Source organism: Podarcis melisellensis (genome assembly GCF_964234715.1).
Source record: "Podarcis melisellensis genome assembly, chromosome: 17".
In the NCBI taxonomy this organism is placed as follows: Eukaryota; Metazoa; Chordata; class Lepidosauria; order Squamata; family Lacertidae; genus Podarcis; species Podarcis melisellensis.
Genome location: NC_138534.1, coordinates 6,013,991 through 6,037,465, shown reverse-complemented (window position 1 = coordinate 6,037,465; position 23,475 = coordinate 6,013,991). Strand labels below are relative to the sequence as shown.

Below are 23,475 nucleotides of genomic sequence, written 5' to 3'. Positions count from 1 at the left end.
GCTAGGATATATGCCAGCTGTCCCCACCCTGCTGCTCTCCAAATGGTTTGGGCTACATCTCGCAGCATCGCTGACCATTACCCATTGAGCTTCATCATGGATCTGGGTTTTGAACTGCAGCCGCCTGCATCTTCTAAACCCAACTCTCAGTCCTCTTCTATCAGGGTAGCTCCGGCAGCTATTTTTCTTATGCCTGGCCTGCTGCACAGCCTCTCAGGTTGCTTCCATGCTACAGGCCCTTTAACTTCTGCCATCAGCTGGAAGAGGGATTGTGCACTATGTCCACATGGCACTATGTTAAATGGCAATCTCCTTCCCCATGGTCAAAATCTTTCTCAAACGTTTACTTGCAATTGAGTGATATCCACCAATGTCCCCTGTAATGTTAATTGGGAGCTTCTTCTTTTCACATTCTGCTCATTTTATTCCTTCCTGTTCTACACAGCTGGAAGTTTTGTGATGCACTGCCCCTCAATACGTCAGGTTCTTTTTACTGTTATGCAGGGAAAGCTTTAATTACAGGCTTCCTTTCACTATTATTTTTCTTTTATAGCAAAATAACTATTTTTCTTTAAAAGAAAAGAAACTGGTTTATTAACTGCACCACCACTAGGCAGGAAACAGAAGCTACCTACCAATTAAGGGTCTCTGTGGGTGGCGCTGTGGGTTAAACCACAGAGCCTAGCACTTGCCTATCAGAAGGTCGGCGGTTTGAATCCCCGCGACGGGGATTCCCAGGGGGAAGGTAAACGGTGTTTCCATGAGCTGCTCTGGTTCGCCAGAAGCGGCTTAGTCGTGCTGGCCACATGACCCGGAAGCTGTACGCCGGCTCCCTTGGCCAATAAAGCGAGATGAGCGCTGCAACCCCAGAGTCAGCCACAACTGGACCTTATGGTCAGGGGTGCTTTACCCTTTACCTAAGGAGCAATTGATCTCTAACCACCTGGCAGCAGTGAACAGGAAGTGATAAAAAGCGCAGATCCTACAAAGAGGAAGCTTTTAATTAGAGGCACAGTAGTTAAAAGCCTCAATAGCATTTTGACTGCCTACAGTTAGCAGGCAGGTGCTGCAATTATGCTTTAATGCAACCCCGTCCCTGAAAACCCCCTTAAAGTGTGGGGGGGGATGCAGAAAACACTGGATTGGAAGAGGAGTATCATGATGTAATCTTCATTCTTTGAGAGGGGGAAAAGGCAATATGAAAGAAAGGGGCTAATCTGGAAGCTTTCCTGATCTCATTTGCTAGCAGCTAGGGAATGCAGTGCATATGAAAAAGAAAGCATATTCCAGAACCTAGAACTGAGACTCACATACCTCATTGCCCTGTTACAGCATCTTTGGGTTTGAATGGTTTCCTCCACTAGTCTGGAATTGTTTTGACAATACATATTTATAGGCTGGTACTTGGTTTCCTGTTTCAAGTGAATCATCCTTTTCAATTCTATGATAACAAAGCTTGGGTATTAAGTGTGCACACTGGGGCCAGACTAGAAACACTGTGTTTCCCATGTGACATATAGATGCTTCAATCTGCTCTGGAATTTGGCATGACAATGATAGTACCCCATAGAATTGTTGTTGTTACTATTACTATTATATAGGTTTCTTACTCACCCTTCATAATGAGGTTCCAGGGTGAGTAGCAACCATTTTAAAATACAGTATTAAAATACTGATTGGCTAACCTTTGGTTAGAGGGACGTGGGTGGCGCTGTGGGTTAAACCACAGAGCCTAGGACTTGCTGATCAGAAGGTTGGTGGTTCTAATCCCCGTGACAGGGTGAGCTCCCGTTGCTCGGTCCCTGCTCCTGCCAACCTAGCAATTCGAAAGCATGTCAAAGTGCAAGTAGATAAATAGGTACCGCTCCAGCGGGAAGGTATACAGCATTTCCATGTGCTGCTCTGGTTAGCCAGAAGCGGCTTAGTCATGCTGGCCACATGACCCAGAACTGTAAGCCGGCTCCCTCGGCCAATAAAGTGAGATGAGCACCACAACCTGAGAGTCGGCCACAACTGGACCTAATTGTCAGGGGTCCCTTACCTTTACCTTTGGTTAGCATATTTGTGAATTGCTCTGTTCGGCCACTGGAAAGTACAGCAGCCCATTATCTGTAAGGGTCAATTCATATGTAATAATTTACATATTTTTATATTTTATTAGGTTTATGTTACATGCACTCAGTGCTTTTTTTCTAAAAAAAAAATGTTTAGGGGTACTCTCATCTTCACATATCTCAAGGGCTGTCACATGGAAGAGGGAAGAAGCTTGTTTTCTCGTGCTCTTGATGTTGGGGTAGGACATGAACCAATAGATTTAAGTTACCAGAAGGGAGATTCCAACTAAACATCAGGAATAACTTTCTGACGGGAAGAGCTGTTTGAGAACGGAATATTGGGAGCTTGTGGACCCTCCTTCCTTGGAGGTTTTTAAGCAGAGGTTGGATGGCCACCTGTCCTGGGTGCTTTAGTTGAGATTCCCATATTGCAGGGGGTCAGACTAGATGAGTCTTGGGGATCTCTTCCAACTCTAATTCTGTGATTCTAATGGAGAAGGGAAGGATATTACAGGCCTAGAGAGGCCTGAGAGCAAGTCTGTAGCATCATTAGGGTAGGACAATGTAACAGCACCTAGCTATTCCCAGTGTGGTGTAGTGGTTCAGAGCGGTGGACTCATAATCTGGTGAACCGGGTTCGCTTCCCCACTCTTCCACATGCAGCTGCTGGGTGACCTTGGGCTAGTCACACTTCTCTGAAGTCTCTCAGCCCCACTCACCTCACAAAGTGTTTGTTGTGGGGGAGGAAGGGAAAGGAGAATGTTAGCCGCTTTGAGACTCCTTAGGGTAGTGATAAAGCGGGATATCAAATCCAAACTACTACTCTTCTTCTTCTTCTTGTCTCCACCCCTCCAGATACCCCAGATCAGCTACGCCTCCACGGCGCCTGAGCTCAGTGACAGCAACCGCTACGATTATTTCTCCCGCGTGGTTCCTCCGGACTCCTACCAGGCCCAGGCCATGCTGGACATTGTCAAAGCAATGGGCTGGAATTACGTCTCCACGCTGGCCTCCGAGGGCAACTACGGCGAGAGCGGTGTTGATGCCTTCATGCAAATCTCCCGCGAGGCTGGTGAGCCAGAGGATACCTGACGGGTGAGGTGGAGGGGGGGCAGCAGAGCCAGGAGGAGCTGAACCCAGAGAGGCCTTTCCGCTTGACCCGCCACTTTCCTCCAGGAGAAACTGCGGCTTGGCGCTGAATCGGAACAAATGGCAATCCGGTTTTCTGCAGCTTGCTGTCTGCTCCGATTGAGCACCAAAGAGGGTTTTCCAGGAGGAAGCAGCGGGGCAAAGGCAAAAGTGCTCAGAAAGCACAGGGCAAGCAGAAGGGACAAGCAGAAACAGTGCCTTCAAGGATGATCGTAAAACGGTCCAGGAAGTGGCCGTAGCAGAGGAGGACAGAGTGGGGGGGGGGAAGGTGAGAGGGGATTTAGCAGGCAGGTGGGGAAGCAGTGGCAATAGGATGGTGGTGATGAGGAAGAGGCAGCATCCCAGCATGTACCGTCACAAAAAAAGCACTGAGTGTTGATGGGCCCTTGGCCAAACCCCCATGGGTGCAATAATTATGCCTGACATTCTGGAGTGTTTGTGGGGAGGGGGAGAAGACACCTGCCAGTCATGGGCATAAAAGCAGGAGTCTAGTTCCCCATACCCACCTGAGTTTATATAGTCAGAGAATATTTATCTAAGAAAAGATATCGTCATGCAGCTGTTTGTGCCCAACTGAAGCTTAGGGAGGGAACAAGCAGGTGAGATTGCAAATGGGGGCCAGCTGCCTAGGATAGCAGCCACACGGGAGCCACCAGGATGGGCCAGGCAGGGGTGTAGGAAGGGGGGTGGTTTACCCCGGGTTCCATCATGGGGGGGGGTGTGTCAAAAAGCAACAATTACTGCCCTACTAGGTACAGATAGGTAGCCGTGTTGGTCTGCCATAGTCAAAACAAAAAAAATTCCTTCCAGTAGCACCTTAAAGACCAACTAAGTTAGTTCTTGGTATGAGCTTTCGTGTGGAATTTTTTTTGTTTTGCCCTACCAGGGCGGTTCATAAAAAACTTTTTTTTGAAAATGCCTGCTCCAAAGGTCTTAACTTACTACACTAGGGATTATATAGCTATATCTGAATTTTCATGCATGTCAGTTAATATCTTGACCCTCCTCCACGAAGATAACTGTTTACTTGCCTGTTTTCATACGTTGTGAAGGCTGAAATTTCAATTCAGTGGAGCCAAAACACAATCCATCCTGTAGATTGAAGTATCTGTCCACAGTCCCCTCCTTGTTATCAGAGGCCCATAATCCACATTCCTTTGTAAGAAAATATGAAATAACGTAAAACTATTTTTGCAGGCAAAAAATATATATAATCAATGTGTGTGGGGGGGGGTGACAAGAAATTTTCAGCACCGGATACCACCTGACCTTCCTACGCCTCTGGGACCAAGGCTGCTCTCCAGCAACCTCACACTGATGAGGAAAAAGCACTGGGGGGGGGGGACATTGTAAAGAGGAAAATGTGCCGAAGAGAAAGGCTCAGGAGTCCTTTCCTCCCACAGTTCCACTTTGCAGGAGTGTCTCTAGCCTGTGGCTCTCCAGCTGTAGAGGTTTAAGTGCTGGAGTAGGACCTGGGAGACCAGGGTTCAAATGCCCTCTCAGCCATGAATCCCATTAGGTGACCTTGGGCCGGTCTCTCAGCCTGACCTACCTCACAGGGTTGTTGTGTGGATAATAATGGGGAGGGGGGATGCGTGTCTGAAACCTTGAGCTCCTTGGAGAAGAAGGTGGGGTAGAAATTAAATTAAATGAATAATAAACTCCCGTAAGGCCTAGCAAACATGGCCGGTGGTCACAGGAGTTGTAGTCCAGCATTTTCTGGAGGTCCTTGTCTGCTCTGAGCAGTGGCAGCTGCCTAGGAGTCCAAGCAAGGCTCTGTCATATCCCCTGGCACCTCGTCCTTTCTGAAATGGAGGGGCTAGAGACTGAATCTCTAGCACCATTGGGCTCCTCCCAATTGCTTCCTGAAACTTTCTTACACCTGTCAGGTGGAGTCTGTATCGCCCAATCCATCAAGATCCCACGAGAACCCAAGCCGGGAGAGTTTGACAAAATGATCAAGAGGCTGATGGAGACCCCCAACGCTCGCGGCATCATCATCTTCGCCAACGAGGACGACATCAAGTGAGTGTGCCGTTAGCGGCAATGCACAACGTGTCCTCCAGGGGGAGCGTTGGGTGAGGTATTACCGTACTTTTCCGTGTACAATACTAGGTTTTTTTTACTTTAAAATTATGTGGGAAATTGTGGGTCGTCTTATACACAGGGCACTCTCCCCCCTATTTTTTTAAATTGGAGTCCTAAAAATAGGGGGCATCTTATGCATGTGGGCGTCTTATACACAGGAAAATACAGTAGCTCTCGCTTTCCCCCATGCGCCCCCTGCAGGCGAGTGCTGGAGGCTGCACGCCGGGCCAACCTGACTGGCCAGTTCCTGTGGGTTGGATCCGACAGCTGGGGCTCCAAGATCTCTCCTATTCTGAAGCAAGAAGAGGTGGCTGAAGGAGCTGTCACCATCCTACCCAAGCGAGCTTCTGTGGAAGGTAGGCAACAAGGAGGCACTGGGGCCAATTATAGTGGGAGGAAGTACGACAGGCAGACGTAGACCCCACACCTTTTTGGATTGGATGCTTTGGGACATGGGACCTCAGCTGACCCTCATTCTTCCCATTGCTTTATTTCTCACCCAAACACGCTTGCTTTCTAAATTTAATCTGCTCTTAAGCACCGCACCATAATTGCCCTGGTTGAGAATACGAGAAGGCGCTAAAGGACATTAAGTGGTAGCTAATCCATTTTAAGGGGATCCCGGGTCTGTGACTTAACACACTTGCAAACCAGCCATTCATAGCTATGAGGAAAGACTCTCCATTCATTTTGCTGCCTCCTTGAGGGTTTTAATCTGCGAGTGCCTTTGAGTACGGGGCCATGGCTGGCAGTCATTCTGAATTGATTCTTCTGGAACCAAAATAGAGGAATGGAAAGATCAGGGAGCCTGAAAAAATATTTGCTTGGAGGGTAGACTGACTATTTCTGTAGAAATAGGATCTTATGACTTGGGCTGCCATTTTTATTCACTTGACAGCAGCCTATGATGCAGGCAGAAATCAACAGGTGCAACTTTTCCCTGTCTCAGCAGCTCTAGGCTGAGCAAAGCTGGTTGATTTCTGCTTGTTCTGGGCTGGGGAACTGTAGTCCTCCAGATATTGTTGGACTACAACTCCCATGATCCCTGATTGTTGGCCATTATATCTAGGGCTGATTGGATCCAGAGGTCAACAACCTCAGGGACACACACACACAGAGATTTCCCATCCCTGCCTTAGATAAGATAGAAGGACTTATAACACAGAGGGCCTGATTTCCTGGGAACCTTCACCCCCCAAAAGGATCACACAGCATTTTAAAAATAAAGTACTGTAAAGGTGGGACGCGGGTGGCGTTGTGGGTTAAACCACAGAGCCTAGGACTTACTGATCAGAAGGTCGGCAGTTCGAATCCCCGCAACAGGGTGAGCTCCTGTTGCTCAGTCCCTGCTCCTGCCAACCTAGCAGTTTGAAAGCACGTCAAAATGCAAGTAGATAAATAGGTACCACTCCGGCGGGAAGGTAAACGGCGTTTCCGTGCGCTGCTCTGGTTCGCCAGAAGTGGCTTAGTCATGCTGGCCACATGACCCGTAAGCTGTATGCCAGCTCCCTCGGCCAATAAAGCAAGATGAGCGCCGCAACCCCAGAGTCAGCCACAACTGGACCTAATGATCAGGGGTCCCTTTACCTTTATCTTAATGTCTACAGAGGTCAAGCTCCTATTACAGCTGCAGCTACAGAGGCTGATGAAAAAGTTGGCAATGCAGTAGAAGGATGCCTACAAAGGCCATGACCTCCCTGTTTTCTCCCCCAAGGTTTTGACCAGTACTTCACCACACGCTCCTTGGAGAACAATCGGCGCAACATCTGGTTTGCTGAGTACTGGGAGGAAGATTTCCGATGTAAACTGACTCGTCCAGGGTTGCAGCCTGATGAAGGGGCACGGAAATGTACTGGTATGGAGGCTTTGGGAGAGAGCTTAAAACAAGGCGGGGTGGTACCAGGGATGGGGGAGGAATTCAAGTAAGTTCTCGTTTGAAGATGAACCTACCATGGAATCACAGAATCATATAGTTAAGGGACCCTGAGGGTCATCTAGTCCAACGCCCTGCAATGCAGGAATCTCAGCTAAAGCATCCACGACAGATGGCCATCCAGCCTCTGCTTAAAAATCTCCAATGAAGGAGAGTCCATTCCACCCTAAAACAGCTCTTCCTGTCACAAAGTTCTTCCTGATGTTTAGTTGGAATCGCCCTTCTTGTAACTTGACATCACTGGTTTTAATCCTACCCTCCAGAGCAGTAAAAAACAAACTTGTTCCTTCTTCCATGTGACAGTCCTTGAGATAGTTGATGATGGCTATCACATCTCTTCTCGGTCGCCGCTTTTTCAGGCTAAACATGCCCAGCTCCTTCAACCATTTCTCATGTGGTTTGGTTTCCAAATTTGCACTTTCAGAAACCATATGTGAACCAAAACACAGGCATCCTTCAAAATTTGCAGTGCGGTTGTTCAGCCAAGTAATATGCACAAAATGCATATGCTAGGCAACAGTGTGCATAAAAATGTGTGTATTTGTGAAAGCAACATACAAACATGCATTATATTAGGAAAATTTGCTTTGCAAAAATGTGCGTGGTAGGCAAAATTGTGCTTATTGGGAGAAGTATGCAGTTGAAATGTCAACACGTTCTTGTGAGGATTTTTCTTTTAAAATCATAAATTGCTGCAGAAATGTGGGGAGTTGAAGTTAGAATGCAGAAATGCGAACTTCAGGGTGAGAAAGTGAGAGAACCAAAAGTGACAGGTCCATCTGTTCCTTAGAAGATACATAGAACACCTGTTGTGAGCTCCCCACTCACCTGGTTCACAACTATTTCCTCGCAGCCTGGCTGTGCACTAATCCCTATTTTTGAGAGGCAGCGGTGTTAGAAAGGGAATATTATCGAGGAGCTGCAGGGCCTGGGATTATTTCACTGCTCTGCAGGGAATGGAGGGGATTAGATTTCCAAGTGGTGTCATCCCAACCCCATTGGTTTTCCCTGCCTGGAGCCCCCAAATCCAGGCTCCCCTGGCTGAGATAGACTTGGGTTGACTCTGGCTTTTTTCTGAGGGTTCTGTTATTGCCATTATCACAAAGCTTCCCAATTCTTCTCACATTCTCTCCTGAGCTTCTGCCTGGACCCAAACCGCTCCATGTTGCCTGACAAAACTGAGAGTGTTTGGGGGTTGGTTTGTTTTCCTTTTCAGCTGACACCCAGCTGTAGCTGAAATTAACAGTATGAATTCTTTGATCAAAGGATGTGCATTGTAAAATAATGAGATGTCTGAGTTATTACAAGAAATAATTTGTTATTATTACAGGAAATAAATTATTACTTGGAAATAAAACCGCCAAACGTCTGTAGCCAACAAAAAAAATTTACTGGTCCACTTGCCCACAATATTCAGTCATACCTCAGGTTGAATATGCCTCATGTTGAGTGTGTTCAAGTTGCGCTCCATGGCAACCCGGAAGTAACGGAGCGCGTTACTTCTGGGTTTTGCCGCTCGCGCATGCGCAGACGCTCAAAACGACATCACGCGCATGCGCAGAAGTGGCGAAAAGCGGCACGCGCAGACGTGCCACCGCTAGTTACGTTTGCTTCTGGATGTGAACGGGGCTCCGGAACAGATCCCGTTCGCATCCCGAGGTACCACTGTACATAAGTTGGCTACCTGTGGCCTAAAATGGGGAACTTTTTCTAAAGTTTCCTTCTTTGCCCACCTGGAGGCAATTCATACCCACAAAGGGCAAACAAGAGTCTCCTGCCTCTTTCCCATCTTGCTTATTCAGCTTAATTAAAGTCGAAAGTACATAATCCTAGTCAGTGGCGTAGCGTGGGTTGTCAGCACCCGGGGCAAGGCAAGTAATTTGCACCCCCTAGCCCGTAGATTTGCACCCCCAACCCTAACCCCCAGATGTTGCGCCCGGTGCGGCCGCCCCCTGCACCCCCCACGCTACGCCACTGATCCTAGTGAGCAATGACTAAAGTGGTTATCCTGGTTTTGTTTCCTGCCTTAAAGTTAATCTTACTATTTGTCTGTGAGGCAACCATTGTTTCACAGGAGGTGCTGATTAGATTTTACTGGTAACCAGATTACATGTGCTGATCTTTACACAAAGTATTAGGAGCTCAGGAAAAGGATCTAGGAGTCTTGGTTGACCACAAACTTGACATGAGCAAACAGTGTGACGCGGCAGCCAAAAAAGCCAATGCAATTCTGGGCTGCATCAATAGGAGTATAGCATCTAGATCAAGGGAAGTAATAGTGCCACTGTATTCTGCTCTGGACAGACCTCACCTGGAGTACTGTGTCCAGTTCTGGGCACCACAGTTCAAGAAGGACACTGACAAACTGGAACGTGTCCAGAGGAGGGCAACCAAAATGGTCAAAGGCTTGGAAACGATGCCTTATGAGGAACGGCTAAGGGAGCTGGGCATGTTTAGCCTGGAGAAGAGGAGGTTAAGGGGTGATATGATAGCCATGTTCAAATATATAAAAGGATGTTCCATAGAGGAGGGAGAAAGGTTGTTTTCTGCTGCTCCAGAGAAGCAGACACAGAGCAATGGATCCAAACTACAAGAAAGAAGATTCCACCTAAACATTAGGAAGAACTTCCTGACAGTAAGAGCTGTTCAACAGTGGAATTTGCTGCCAAGGAGTGTGGTGGAGTCTCCTTCTTTGGAGGTCTTTAAGCAGAGGCTTGACAACCATATGTCAGGAGTGCTCTGATGGTGTTTCCTGCTTGGCAGGGGGTTGGACTCGATGGCCCTTGTGGTCTCTTCCAACTCTATGATTCTATGATTCTAGGATAACTTCCAAGACACAGACTGCTTCCGAGGTCAAGAAAGATCATAACGGAGATCTCTGTCATATTAAGTTATGCCAGCATTTCCCCATGCCACGATCTACACTACAGCAATAGACCATGGCAAAAGTTTCAGAGTAACACTCACCTACCTATTCCTCGGCCGTTGGCTGGTTGAAGCTGATGGGAGCTGGGAGTCCAGAGAGCCACAGCTTCCCTTCCCACTGTCATACTCTAAGTAGACTCACCATTGGCTCTCACCCCTCTGTGCTTAGTTCTGATCCACATTTTACCCTTCCACGCCACAGGTGAAGAGCGGATTGGAAAAGACGCAACATACGAACAGGAGGGGAAGGTGCAGTTTGTCATTGATGCCGTCTATGCCATGGCTCACGCCTTGCACAACATGCACCTGGACCTCTGCCCAGGCCACATCGGGGTGTGTGAAAAGATGGACCCCATCCATGGCCAGACTCTGCTGCGCTACATCCTCGCCGTCAACTTCAATGGTGAGATGGGCAGAGTCCCTTTGACCGCAGTAGTGTCATGTTGCTACACCTGGCCTCAGATACAAAGGGCCTTTTAAAGATTTGCATGCATTTAAGACTGAAGGATGTCTCTAGTGCTGGGCCAACTCAAGAGTAGGTCAACTGAAGTGAAGGAACCTAAGTGAGCCAGGTGTGCCAGGATAGGAGCATCCCAGACCGTAAGATTTCAGGGCCAAAGCTTGAGGACGACCCCCAGTGATGTCACAGGAGCAGCCCAAATCAAAGACATTCCCACCCACCTGGAGACTCAAGGCCACCATCTGCCAATAGGCAAGGAAACCTGAAGCTTTCAGGTCAGACCTGGAGGTCTGGAAACCCAAGCATTGAGCTAACAACAGAGGCTGGTTTGGCCAGTTCAGTTGATCTCTTCTACAGCAAACTCCCATCTTATAGATACTAGATACAGGCTTGGTTGGGACCTGCAGGCCTCATCCAAAACAACCCCCAATCCTATAACAGTCTGAAGAGCCCTACTGGCATCCATCCCATCTAACTCAGGACCCAGTAACTCACAGTGGACAGCCAGACACCACAATGAAGTCTCCCACTGCTCTTCCAGCAACTGGTAATTTAGAACTGTGTTGCCGTGTTGCCCTTGAAGGTATCATAAGCCATCATGTTGATAGCCCCATCCTCCTTGAATTTGTCTAACCCCCTTTGAGAGCCATCTCATTCAAGAGAGGCAGTGAGCATCCCACTTGCAGTAACCCTCTCCTTCCTACAGGCAGCGCTGGGACACCTGTGATGTTCAACGAGAACGGAGATGCGCCCGGCCGCTATGACATCTTCCAGTACCAGCTGACAAACACCACGACCCCCGGGTACAAGGCAATCGGGCAGTGGACAGAATACCTACGTCTGAACGTGAGTGACCCAAGCACAGCACTAGAGGTTGCTGTGGGGCCTGGAACACAGTGGGGATTTGGTCAGGAATCTGTGTTCTCATTGGCAGCCACATCATGTTGCATTCTGACACCATCAGACCAGGATATTTGAGGTGCAGAAAAAGGCCAGAGTGCAACACAGTCCTGCATATGCAAGGCAGGAACGCAGCATGGTCTCTAGGACAAACCACTCTGCCCTCTGTATCTCTATGGTGCCTAGATCTATTTGCCTATCATTGGTTGCCTCACAGGTCATTCAGTCGGTGGTCTGACTTTGCCTTCTCACCTGCCCATCCCCACCCCTCTTTTTTGAATGAGGAGAACCCACACTCATTTCTGCTAAGTTCCCATTCAAAGCCCAGGCCCACAACTCACAACTCACCTCCCAGCCCAGAACCCATCACATTGTTCTCCATGGAAGTTGTCCTTCAAGCTTGTGTTTGAAGGCTGCACAAGTCCTATAGATGATGATTCTTCTTCTTCTTCTTCTTCTTCTTCTTCTTCTTCTTCTTCTTCTTCTTCTTCTTCTTCTTCTTCTTCTTCTTCTCTAAATGCACCACATTGGTTCAGCACTGCTATATGCGGTCCATGACAGCCACGGTTCGCAAGAGCCATATACAGTGGTACTTCAGGTTAAGAACTTAATTCGTTCTGGAGGTCCGTTCTTAACCTGAAACTGTTCTTAACCTGAGGTACTACTTTAGCTAATGGGGCCTCCCGCTGCCACCGCACCGCTGCTGTGCGATTTCTCTTCTTATCCTGGGGCAAAGTTCTTAACCCAAAGTACTATTTCTGCGTTAGCAGAGTCTGTAACCTGAAGCATCTGTAACCTGAAGTGTCTGTAACCCAAGGTACCATTGTACCTGGAAAGCCCATAACCATGTTTCCAATTTGTTGTACATTTGGACAGTGTGTTCATGGCAATTTCCTCTGTCAGGCTGGCATTCTTTGCAGATGGTGCACCTGTGTCTCATGGTCATTGAAGAAACATTTTAGTAGAAGAGGCGTTTCCACCTAAAACATAACAAAGATACAAAAAAGATACAAATAAAAATACAGCAACAACCCCCAGCCAACAAACCCCCCTAATCAATACCCCCTATGCTGTTCAACACCTCATCTTTTGTAGCTGGAGTCAGTGAGGGCCCTGCCCTCTCAGGCCAGGTGGGAACAAGCCAACCGGTTTCCCAGGACTCAGAGCCACATGAATAATTTTTCTCTGCAGAGGTGTTTTAAAAGTGTTCTGCTTTTAAGAAATACTTTCCACAATGACCTTTAGGTGCTCAGGAAGTCCTGAGAGTCTACTATGGAACCCCCTGTTTCTTACAAAGGATTCTGGGGCATGCTCTGTGATACACTCGGTTCACAGGAAGGCCTTCACAGGTTGGGCCTCTCTGGCCTGGATGACATTGCAGAAGATGGCCAGTAAACTCTGTCAGGGAAGCTTCTCCACAATTACTGGTCCTCTCACTGGTTTATCTAGGGACAAGGAACCTTTGACCATCCAGAGAAGTTGCTGGACTTCCATAATCCCTAGTCACTGGCTGAGCTGGCTGGGGTTGATGGGAGCTGGAGTCCAGCATCTGGAGAGCCAACATCTGGAGAGATTAATCCTTGATATGCTTCCTGAAAATGCTCAGGTTCCTTGGAACAGTTTCAGGTTCCTTGAAACAGTTTGTGGCTCCCATCTTGTTTATGTATCTCCCCCTATAGATTGATGAAATGCAGTGGTCAGGTGGCCAAAAGGAGATCCCGTCCTCCGTGTGCAGCCTTCCCTGCAATCCCGGCGAGAGGAAGAAGATGGTGAAGGGCGTGCCCTGCTGCTGGCACTGCGAACTGTGCGACGGCTACCAGTACCAGCTGGACGAGTTCAACTGCGAGATGTGCCCCTTTGACATGCGGCCCAACCTTAACCGCACGGCTTGTCGCCCAACCCCCATTGTCAAGCTGGAGTGGAGCTCCCCCTGGGCCATTCTGCCCATCTTCCTGGCCATGCTGGGCATCCTTGGCACTGTCTTCATCATCATCACCTTCATCCGCTTCAACGACACTCCCATCGTCCGAGCCTCCGGCCGCGAGCTGAGCTACGTGCTGCTCACAGGGATCTTTCTGATCTACACCATCACTTTCCTGATGATTGCGGAGCCTGGCATTGGCGTCTGTGCCTTGCGGCGCCTCTTCCTGGGCTTGGGCATGGCCATTAGCTACTCTGCTTTGTTGACCAAAACCAACCGCATCTACCGCATCTTTGAGCAAGGCAAGAAGTCGGTGACACCACCCAAATTCATCAGTCCCACCTCCCAGCTGGTCATCACCTTCAGCCTCATTTCAGTCCAGATAGTGGCTGTGGTCATCTGGCTGGGGGTCGCACCTCCCCACAGCATCATTGACTATGAAGAGCAGCGCACGCCCAACCCGGAGTTTGCCCAGGGGGTGCTCAAATGTGACATGTCAGACTTGTCCATCATCTCCTGCCTCAGCTACAGTATCATCTTGATGGTCACCTGCACAGTCTATGCCATCAAGGCCCGTGGCGTGCCAGAGAACTTCAATGAGGCCAAGCCCATTGGCTTCACCATGTACACGACCTGCATCGTCTGGCTAGCCTTTGTGCCCATCTTCTTTGGCACAGCACAGTCAGCAGAGAAGGTGGGAACAACCAGGCCAAGATGTGGGTTGTAGAGGAAAGGAAACCGGGTAGGCCTGGCAGGGGTCGGGTTAAGCAGCACACAAGGACCAAGCTATTTATTTACTTATTTATTACACCTAGAGGCACCTTTATCTTCCAATGATCTCAAGGTGGGGTACATAGTTCTCCTCCCCATTTGATCCTCACAACAACCCTGGATTAGCCTAGGAGATGGTGAGTGGCCAATGGTCACCCAGTGAGCTTCATGGCTGAGTGGGGATTTGAACCCAGCTCTCCCACATCATAGTCCAACACTCTAACCATTACACCACACTGGCTAGAGGAGAACATGTGAGAAGTTATTGATAACAGCAGCAGAAAGGGAAGGGATGTTTTTCCCTTCTGCCTTTTGTCCAGTCAGAATTGCCCTCTCCAGGCTGCCTTTCCCTCCTTAGGGAAAGAATGCAGGAACCCTCTGTCTTTTCAGTTTAAAACAAACTCAGAACGCCCAATTTCAGGAGACTGTTCACACATCTGCTATATATTGTATGGTTTGGCCCTAGGAGCTCAAACAGGCAGGCAGAAGCTCTTATGAAATGTTTCTTGCTGGGCTGTACCAATTCAGATTGCAGGTGGGAAGTGGGCTGGGCACTTTGTGAAACAGTATGAGAACTAAAACACAAGCACCTTTCAAAACTTGCATTTCTCTGAATTTTGCATTGCCAAATAATGGTTACAAAAATGCACATAATTAGGGGAAAGTGCACATAAAAGTGCATGTTAGTGAAGACAACTCATAGAAATGCATTCTATTAGGCAAAATTGCTTTGCAAAAATCTGTCTATTGGGGAAATTGCATGCAAAACTGTTCATGTTGGGAGAAATACACACTTAAAGTGCTGGTGAATTTTCATGAAGCCTTAAAACTAAGAGAAACCAAAATTGACAGAGTGGCCAATTTCTAGTCAAGATTTTATTAGCCACATTTGCATATGTAATACCTACTGGTTTGTCCCTTGTTGAGTTAACCTGGGCTGGTCACTATTTCTCAGCCTAGCCAACCTTACAGGGTTGTTGTGAGGAAAGAGGCGGGATAACCCCACATCTGCTGCCCTGAGCTGTCTGGAGAGAGGAATACCATTGCAATAAAGCAAGCAGGACGGGAACTTAGAGCGATGACCCACCCCCAAGCCTTCCTCTAGTTCTGCGCTGCTGGGATTTAAATGTCACAACATTTCCTGAACTATCGAGTCTGTCATTCTCAGAGGGTGTGCAGCGAGAGAACTTCTAGGGGTGCCATGATAAGTCACATTCATTCAGTAATTAACGGTTGCCTAGGAGCGCAATGTGCCTGCCTGGCGCATCTCTACACAAGCCGGTCCTCTCGCCTTTTTGCCTCCCACCCAGTTCATGTCGTGAGTGAGGCAGATTTCTCTCCCGGTGGGTAAATCCTGACTCTGCCCCATTTCCGAAGTGAAAGGTGAGGCATGCCTCTGATTTCAATCCAGGGCAGAGGTGGGGGAACAAGGTTTAGCTCTCGAAAGGTTGGGGTGCGATGGACTTCAGTAGTTCAGGCAGACTCATATGAGCTGACATGGGACACCCAAGACAGCCAGATCCAGTCCTGAGTTATATAATAATAATAATAATAATAATAATAATAATAATAATAATAATAATAATTTATTATTTATACCCCGCCCACCTGGCTGGGCTTCCCCAGCCACTCTGGGCTGCTTCCAACAAAATATTAAAATACCATAATACATCAAACATTAAAAACTTCCCTAAACAGGGCTGCCTTCAGATGTCTTTTAAAGATAAGATAGCTGCTTATTTCCTTCACATCTGAAGGGAGGGCGTTCCACAGGGCGGGCACCACTACCAATAAGGCCCTCTGCCTGGTTCCCTGTGACCTCACTTCTCGCAATGAGGGAACTGCCAGAAGGTCCTCGGAGCTGGACCTCAGTGTCTGGGCTGAACGATGGGGGTGGAGACGCTCCTTCAGTTGGGTGTCTCTTAGGGCCCCTTCCAGGCAAGGGTGCCAGTTCCTGGGGGCTGAAGCACTATGGGCCTCCAACCCTTTTTAAGGAGGCCAGGGGCCCCTCCATATTCAGAGGGCCCCATGTGCAATGTCAGGACATTGTGTCAGGCCCCTTCAATCATTTGGAGAAGCTTCCATATCAGGGATGATTTGTGCCTACTGGGGCAGTCAGACACAATCCCTGCTTTAAATGCTGTGCCTGCCTGCAAAAATTTTGGGATTGTTACACAGCTTCATTTCCTATTTGTGCATATCCATTCACTTCCTGCTAAAATCCTGCAACTTTTCAAACCATTAATGTTTGAGGCTGGGGGTGGGGGGGAGCTCCTGCTATAGCCCCTCCAGACAGCAATAATGTGTTAGCATTGAGAAAGCAGCTAGTTAAGTGGTGCCACTAATACACTATTATTGCATCAAGAAGGTGTTGCAGAATGGGCCCACAATAAAGCACTATTCTGGAAGGGCCTTAAGTTCACTGACATCAACAGTCTTAGGCATGCAAACGCCAGTTAAATGCATGTAGGGCACGTTAAAAATCCATCACAGTCCACCTCTCTGTCGCAAGTTCTTTCCCTGTCTGTGCTCAGGTTGGACAATCGACAGAATCAGGCAGTGAAGCTCTTCTTGGGCTGGGTTGCAGGTTTGAAAAACATCCCTGGTTCTCAACAAATAACAGATCAGGAGAGAAGGCTGGGTTGAACCCTGCTGTGCTAGTTCTGCATGCAGTTCTCAACAAATAACAGATCAGGAGAGAAGGCTGGGTTGAACCCTGCTGTGCTAGTTCTGCATGCAGAGCTTTTGGAAAATCCGGGAAACACTCAAAACCTGAAATGATACAGGCTGGGATGAGATTTGTCCCCCGCAATTGTATGATGATAATGATAATGATAATATATTACTTATACCCCACCTATCTGGCAGGGCCTCCCCAGCCACTCTGGGCAGCTTCCAACAGAATATTAAAAACATGATAAAACATCAAACATTTCAAACTTCCCAAAACAGGATTGCCTTCAGATGTCTTCTATAAGTCAGATAGTTGTTTATTTCCTTGACATCTGGTGGGAGGGCATTCCACAGGGTGGGCGCCACTACAGAGAAGGCCCTCTGCCTTGTTCCCTGTAACTTCGCTTCTCGCCGTGAGGGAACCGCCAGAAGGCCCTCAGAGGTGGACCTCAGTGTCTGAGCTGAATGAAGTGGCCCCGATCCAGTAGAGGGAGAAAAGATAGCCCTCCTACTTTCTTGGCCAGCCTCCCATTCTTCTCCCTGCCAGATCTACATTCAGACGACGACGCTGACCATTTCGATGAGCCTGAGCGCCTACGTGTCGCTGGGGATGCTCTACGTGCCCAAGGTGTACGTCATCATCTTCCATCCAGAGCAGAACGTGCAGAAGCGGAAGCGCAGCTTCAAGGCAGCAGCCACGGCCGTCAATGCCTCCACGAGGCTCTCGCAGAAAGGGGCGCAGAACGGGGAGAGCAAAGATGAGAAGCCGGACAGTAAGTAGCCAGAAAGTAGGTATCGCTGTCTTATTTTCTCTTTCGCTGGCCCCTTCCTGCCGTGCCTCAACTGACCTCCGTCTGCCCTGTAAGTACCACCCCCTTCCTTCTGCCACCCCCAAGGTGTTCCCACTCCTCCCAGTACCACCACCGCTGTGCCTTTGGGCCTGACAGAAACGGGGGCTTTTTGCCCCCCCGTTGTTTGTAGGAAAGGCCAACTTTGATCTTTCTCTCTCTCTCTCTCTCTCTCTCTCTCTCTCTCTCTCTCTCTCTCTCTCTCGTTCCTCATTGCAGTAACACACCAGAACCAAAATAGCCTCGACGTGAAAGGAAGTGTGTTCTTAAACTACAGCCCCACTGGTTCGAAAAAATTCCATCACTAAAAATGGGCTTTACCAATTAATCAACTGACATTTTCCTTGATTAATCTATCAGTTTAAGTTTTCAGACCTAACAGGAAATCCTGAAGAGCTGGGGAGAGTTTCAGGGCTTTCACCTAATCGCCCTTTGTTTCTCCTGTTGGAAAGGCCTGGTAAAATAGTAGTTGATAGGTAGTCAGGGCTACTTGCTAGTTGGGAATTTGCAGCAGAAATGAGGGGCAAGGAAGGATGGGGGTGGGCCCTATGCTATCTCACAAGCAAGCTGAACCTCACTGTCTTCCTGGAGCCCCTTTGCACACTGGCCTTCGAGGGGAAAGCTGGGCGGGGGTGGCTCTGGAATATTAATAGCCACCCTCTGGGTGAGGATGTCCCAGAGCAGATGGCAAGAGCTCACAGCCAAGAGCGCACGCCTGACCAAGCAATGCGCAGAAACAAGGCGAGACGCAGGAACCTTGCCTGTTGACGCTGCCTCTGCCCTCTCACTCTGTCCCAGGAGAGGCCACTTTGCCCTCTTTCTCAAGATCACGTCCTTTACTTAAAGCAACAACAAGCCAACAAAACAATAGCTGAATGAACATGAAAGAAAAGCCACCCCCAATTTTGCCTCTGCTCAAGCCAGTGGGGATTCAAATCCCCATTCCGTTCATCTGCATGCATTGAAAGAGGGGCAGGAATCCAACTTTCTGCCATCCCAATTCAATATTCATTGCTCTATATATACCTGGCCCAACTGTAAGAACATGGGGATTCCCTTGCTGATTTAGACCAAGGGAAATTTAATCCAGACTCTGCTTCCAAATGCAGCCAGCCACAAGTGCTTGGCTGCCCATGAGCAGGACATGAGTAGACAGGACACCCCGCCCCCCCCCCCGGTGTTAGTTCCCACTGCCTGCCATTCAGGGGTATACTACAGTACTGCCTTTGAACATGGAGGTTCTGTTTAGTTGTGAGCTTGAGAAACGTGTAGCGATGGCTTACCTAATGGCTTTTTTGAAAAGCAAGCCGAGCTTTCACCAATTCCACTGCCCAAGAACCTCACCCTCTCTGCTGTGTTTTAGATCAGGAGTGGGGAAGTTCTGCCCCCACACCAAGATGTGGCGAAACCACAACTCCCATCTGCCCTAGCAAGCATGGACAAGTGCCAGGGATTATGGGAGTTGTAGTTCAGCAACATCTGGTGAGCCAAAGGGTCCCTGCACTTGTTTTGAGTTATCGTGGCAGCTTGAAATTGTGGGAATGTTCAAGGTGGCAGGAGAGGATATATTGTTTATTAATATCCTTCCTAACTTATGCTAGCAAGTTCCTTTATGTAGCAGAGTTACATTCCCCCTTTTATATGCACAGCAGATAGCTGGTTGCAGGCTCGTGTGAGCCTCTCACTATTATACAATTCAATCTGTCTCAGATTGAATTGTACATTCCTGGTAAATTCCCTTGAATCCCTCTTAAAAGAATAAAGATGCAACCATCTTATTCAAAGTCAATAAAAGAAGTTTACTCACATCAGTTGACAGTTGGATTCCTGAAGGCAGACTTAGTTACAAATATGTACATGTGGATCTGCCCCATATGGGGGAATAATCCCAGTGCTTCTACTAGCTGAGAGCTAGCAAAGCAGTCCTAGCTAGAAGCTGGTCAAACGAAGAAGGAAGTCAAAAAGAGGGAGGTGTGCTGCGTGATTTGTCCTGTTGTTACCTGGACAAGTTAGGTCATGCCCACCTTCTATCACATGCAAAAGGAAGGATGCTCCAGCCAGGAGGAACAGGAAGTTTCGACTGGCTGGACCAAACATTCCCTCGCATGTCTTCTCTAGCAATACAAGGAATGTTGTACTTGACTGCCTCTCATGGATCACGTCCCACAGAAAGCACGGTGGCAGCAGAGTGTATATGTGCAAGGGCCCATTAGTCTAGAGCAGGGGTCAGCAAGGCTTACTGGGCATGGGCCAGATCACTCCCGTGGAGATCCTCCATGGGCCGGACCGGCGCAGCGTGACACAGGAAATCACTTCTGCACATGCCCAGATGCCAGAAATCACACCTGCACAGAAGCAATTTTCAGTATCTGGGCATGCACAGAAGCAATTTCCAGTGCCACACACATGTGCAGGTGCGATTTTCAGTGCCTGGGCACGCACAGAAGCAATTTCTGGTGCCACGGAAGAGAGTCCCCATGCCATGCTGTGCCGGTTCAGCGCAGCGCGTGGGGACTTGCTGAACAGGCAGCTCAGTTCGGGGGCGGCTTGTGGGCCAGTTAAATGCCTCCGTGAGCTGCTTTTGGCCCAAGGGCCTTAGGTTGCCTACCCCTGGTCTAGAGCCAGGGTTGACGTGGGTAGGAGAAACTACTGGCCCTTCAGATCTTGTTGGGACTCCACTTCCCATCGGCCCCAGCAAGCACAGCCAATGGTCAGGGATGATGACAGAGGCAGTCCAACACGAGGGAGACTGAAGTGTCTCCGTCTCTGATAATAAACAGCTGGGCTGCAAGTCTGTTGAGGGCTTTTCACGTTTGCCCGTGACAACTGTGCGGAAGCTCCCAGATTATGAACCAGGTTCTTGGCTTAAAGCCCTTCCCCCAGTAACTGAACAGCTCCCCGCCCCCGCAGGCAGGTTTTCCTATTCGGGGTCCCAGCGTGGCCCATCCCTCCCCACACCCACCCCTCTCTAACAACTCCCCATTTTGTGTCCTTTGCAGGCCTCCCTAAGGTGATGTACATCAGCTACACAGAACTGACCATGGGGCCCACATGACCGAAGAAAAGGATGGGCACAACCATTGTGGGGAATGGGAGGGGGAGGGTTTTTTGCGGGGTGAAGCTCAACAGAAGGGGCTGGGGTGGGCATGTGTTGGGGAATAAACCTGTATTTTTACAATACCACTTTGCTTCTTTTTCTCCCCCAGCTTCAGCCTAAGGGCATTCAGGGGGCCCTAACTGAGGCCCAAGTGCAACCGGGCCCCCCCTTCCCTACTTCTTCTTGGCAGGGGTAGAGAACCCATGGAACTGCAGATGTTTGCTGGGCCACAACTCCCATCACCCCTGCCCATTGGCCATGATAGCTAGGGTGGCTGATGAGAGTTGGAGTCCAATGACAAGGCAACACAGGCTCTAGAACCCAGCTCTAGAATGGAACTGCCCATGTCAGAAAGGCATCATATTCTCAGTGTGCTACCCCTCTCCCAGCCCTCCTGTTACAACAATGAAGGCACCTGGAGGTTCATTGCCTAGTCCAGATCTGGGCTGCAGAAAGTGCCCCCTCTAACCCTAACACCAAGCACTGGCGATTGGGGGGGGGTGTTATTTACAAAGGAGCAAAGGAATTCAACTGGAACAGACAACTTGGTCATACTTCTGTAACTGGAGGGATGAGTGGGGGTGACTGGCAGGGGGATAATTATGCCCTCAATTATGCAATGTGCTATCTTCTGAAGCAGCCAGTTCCCTCTCCTCTGTCTCCCCCCGCCTTGTGCCAGACATTTTGCTACCTGTGAGTCCCACCCCCCTGCCAGAGAGACAGTGTTTGATTGGACTGGACACTTGTCATGCTGTGTCCTCCCCACATACTGAATGTGCACATATCCTGGCATTCAGTGATGAAGTGCTAGCTGCTGAGAAACTTGGCTTATTTTTTAAACATTTTATTATTATTAAAATTTGTATACCGCTCTTCTTCTGAAGATCTCAGGGCAGTTCAGTGCATAAAAATACAGAATAAAATGACAAAGTACATAATAAAAACAAGAACAGAAACAAAATAATACAAATACAGTGGTACCTCCGGTTACGAACTTAATTTGTTCCGGCGGTTTTTATCCTGAAACTGTTCTTAACATGAGGCGTCATTAGTGAAAGCATGCCTCCAGCTTGCTATTTCCGCTCACATCCCGGGGCAAAGTTTGCATCCAGGAGCAACTACTTCCAGGTTAGCGCAGCTCGTAACCCGACGCGTGCTCAACCAGAAGCGTTCATATCCAGAGGTACCACTGTACACTTAAAAGGACATACAGTGGTACATTGGTTCTCAAACTTAATCCGTTCCGGGAGTCCATTCAACTCCCGAAACCATTCAGAAACCAAGGTGTGGCTTCCGATTATCTACAGGAGCTTCCTGCACTCAAGCAGAAGCTGCGTCGGACGTTCGGCTTCCAAAAAACATTCGCAAACCAGAAAACTTACTTCGGGAGCCAATTTTTTCGAGAGCCAAGCTGTTCGAGAACCAAGGTACCACTGTAGACTGTTTGTCAGCTGAAGGCTTGGCTGAAGAGGAATGTTTTCGCCCGGCCCTTCAAGATGTATAATGAAGAATATATGCTAAAGTTTTTTGGTTTTTTTAAAGCTAAAACTCACATTTAAACATTTCATCTGTTAACATTTAATATCCTTCACCAAGGACAGGGAAACTGCAGCCACCCAGATGTTGCTCGATTTCAAGTCCCATCATCCCTGACTATTGTCCTCGATGGCTGGGGATGATGAGAGCTGGAGTCCAACAACACTGGGAGGGTGTCTAGCTGGGGAAGGATGGCTTAAGGGAAAGACCAGGTTCAGTCCCCAGCATTTCCTGGCAGAACTGAGAGAAAAACACATCTGAAATCCTGGAGAGCCATTACCAGTCAAGTGTATGCAGGACTGAACTAACTATACCAACAGTCTGACTTCGTATAAGTCAGCTTCCTATGTTTTTATGTCCAGAGCCAGCCCATTTTTGCTGCTTGAGGACATTTAAAGGGTATCTAAGGAGGATATGATGAGTTTGACCAAACTGCGGGAGGCAGTGGAAGACAGGAGTGCCTGGCATGCTCTGGTCCATGGGATCACGAAGAGTCGGACACAACTAAACAACAAGAAGGAGGATATCTACAGGGCTATGACGTGGAGGATGGAGCAAGCTTGTTTTCTCCTGCTCTGGAGCTGAACCAATGACTTCAAGTTGCAAGAAAGGAGATTCCGACTAAACAGCTGGAAGAACTTTCTGGCAGTAAGCGCTGTTCAACAGTGGGACAGACTCCCTCCGGAGTTGGTGGACTCTCCTTCCTTGGAGGTTTTTAAGCAGGGGTTGGGTGACCACCTGTCCTGTATGATCCAGTTGAGCTTCCAGCACTGCAGAGGGTTGGACCAGATGACCCTTATGGTCCATCTAAAATTCACTCCCTCTAAGTGCTCCACTCCAATTTCATGTACAGTACAAGCAACCAGACTTCATTTCAGCACTAGGACAGCACCCTCCACCCCAGTTGAAGACAGCAAGCTAGCTGGAGGGGGGATAGCATTCAGCTCTGTCCTAATACAGTGGACGCTCAGGTTGCGAAAGTGATCCGTGCGGGATCCACATTAGCAACCCGCAGCGTTCGCAACCCGCAGTGGTGTGTCTGCGCACGCACGGGTTGCAATTCGTCGCTTCTGCGCATGTGCGACCCCCCAAACCCAGAAGTCACCCGTTCCAGTACTTC

The 23,475-nt window shown here is 48.7% G+C and overlaps 1 protein-coding gene across 1 annotated transcript in view; it reads left to right on the top strand.

Moving 5' to 3' along the window:
• Positions 1 to 20,802, top strand: part of LOC309359811 (metabotropic glutamate receptor 6-like) — a 42,424-nt gene extending 21,622 nt beyond the window's left edge. The window contains exons 3-11 of the mRNA XM_081893960.1: positions 2,910 to 3,126; positions 5,093 to 5,228; positions 5,493 to 5,647; positions 7,006 to 7,146; positions 10,352 to 10,552; positions 11,316 to 11,455; positions 13,189 to 14,124; positions 17,422 to 17,647; positions 20,722 to 20,802. Coding sequence (XP_081750086.1) covers positions 2,910 to 3,126; positions 5,093 to 5,228; positions 5,493 to 5,647; positions 7,006 to 7,146; positions 10,352 to 10,552; positions 11,316 to 11,455; positions 13,189 to 14,124; positions 17,422 to 17,647; positions 20,722 to 20,777 — 2,208 coding nt within the window. The 3' untranslated portion in view covers positions 20,778 to 20,802. The remainder of the gene's footprint in view (positions 1 to 2,909; positions 3,127 to 5,092; positions 5,229 to 5,492; positions 5,648 to 7,005; positions 7,147 to 10,351; positions 10,553 to 11,315; positions 11,456 to 13,188; positions 14,125 to 17,421; positions 17,648 to 20,721) is intronic.
• The last annotated feature ends 2,673 nt before the right edge of the window (positions 20,803 to 23,475 follow it).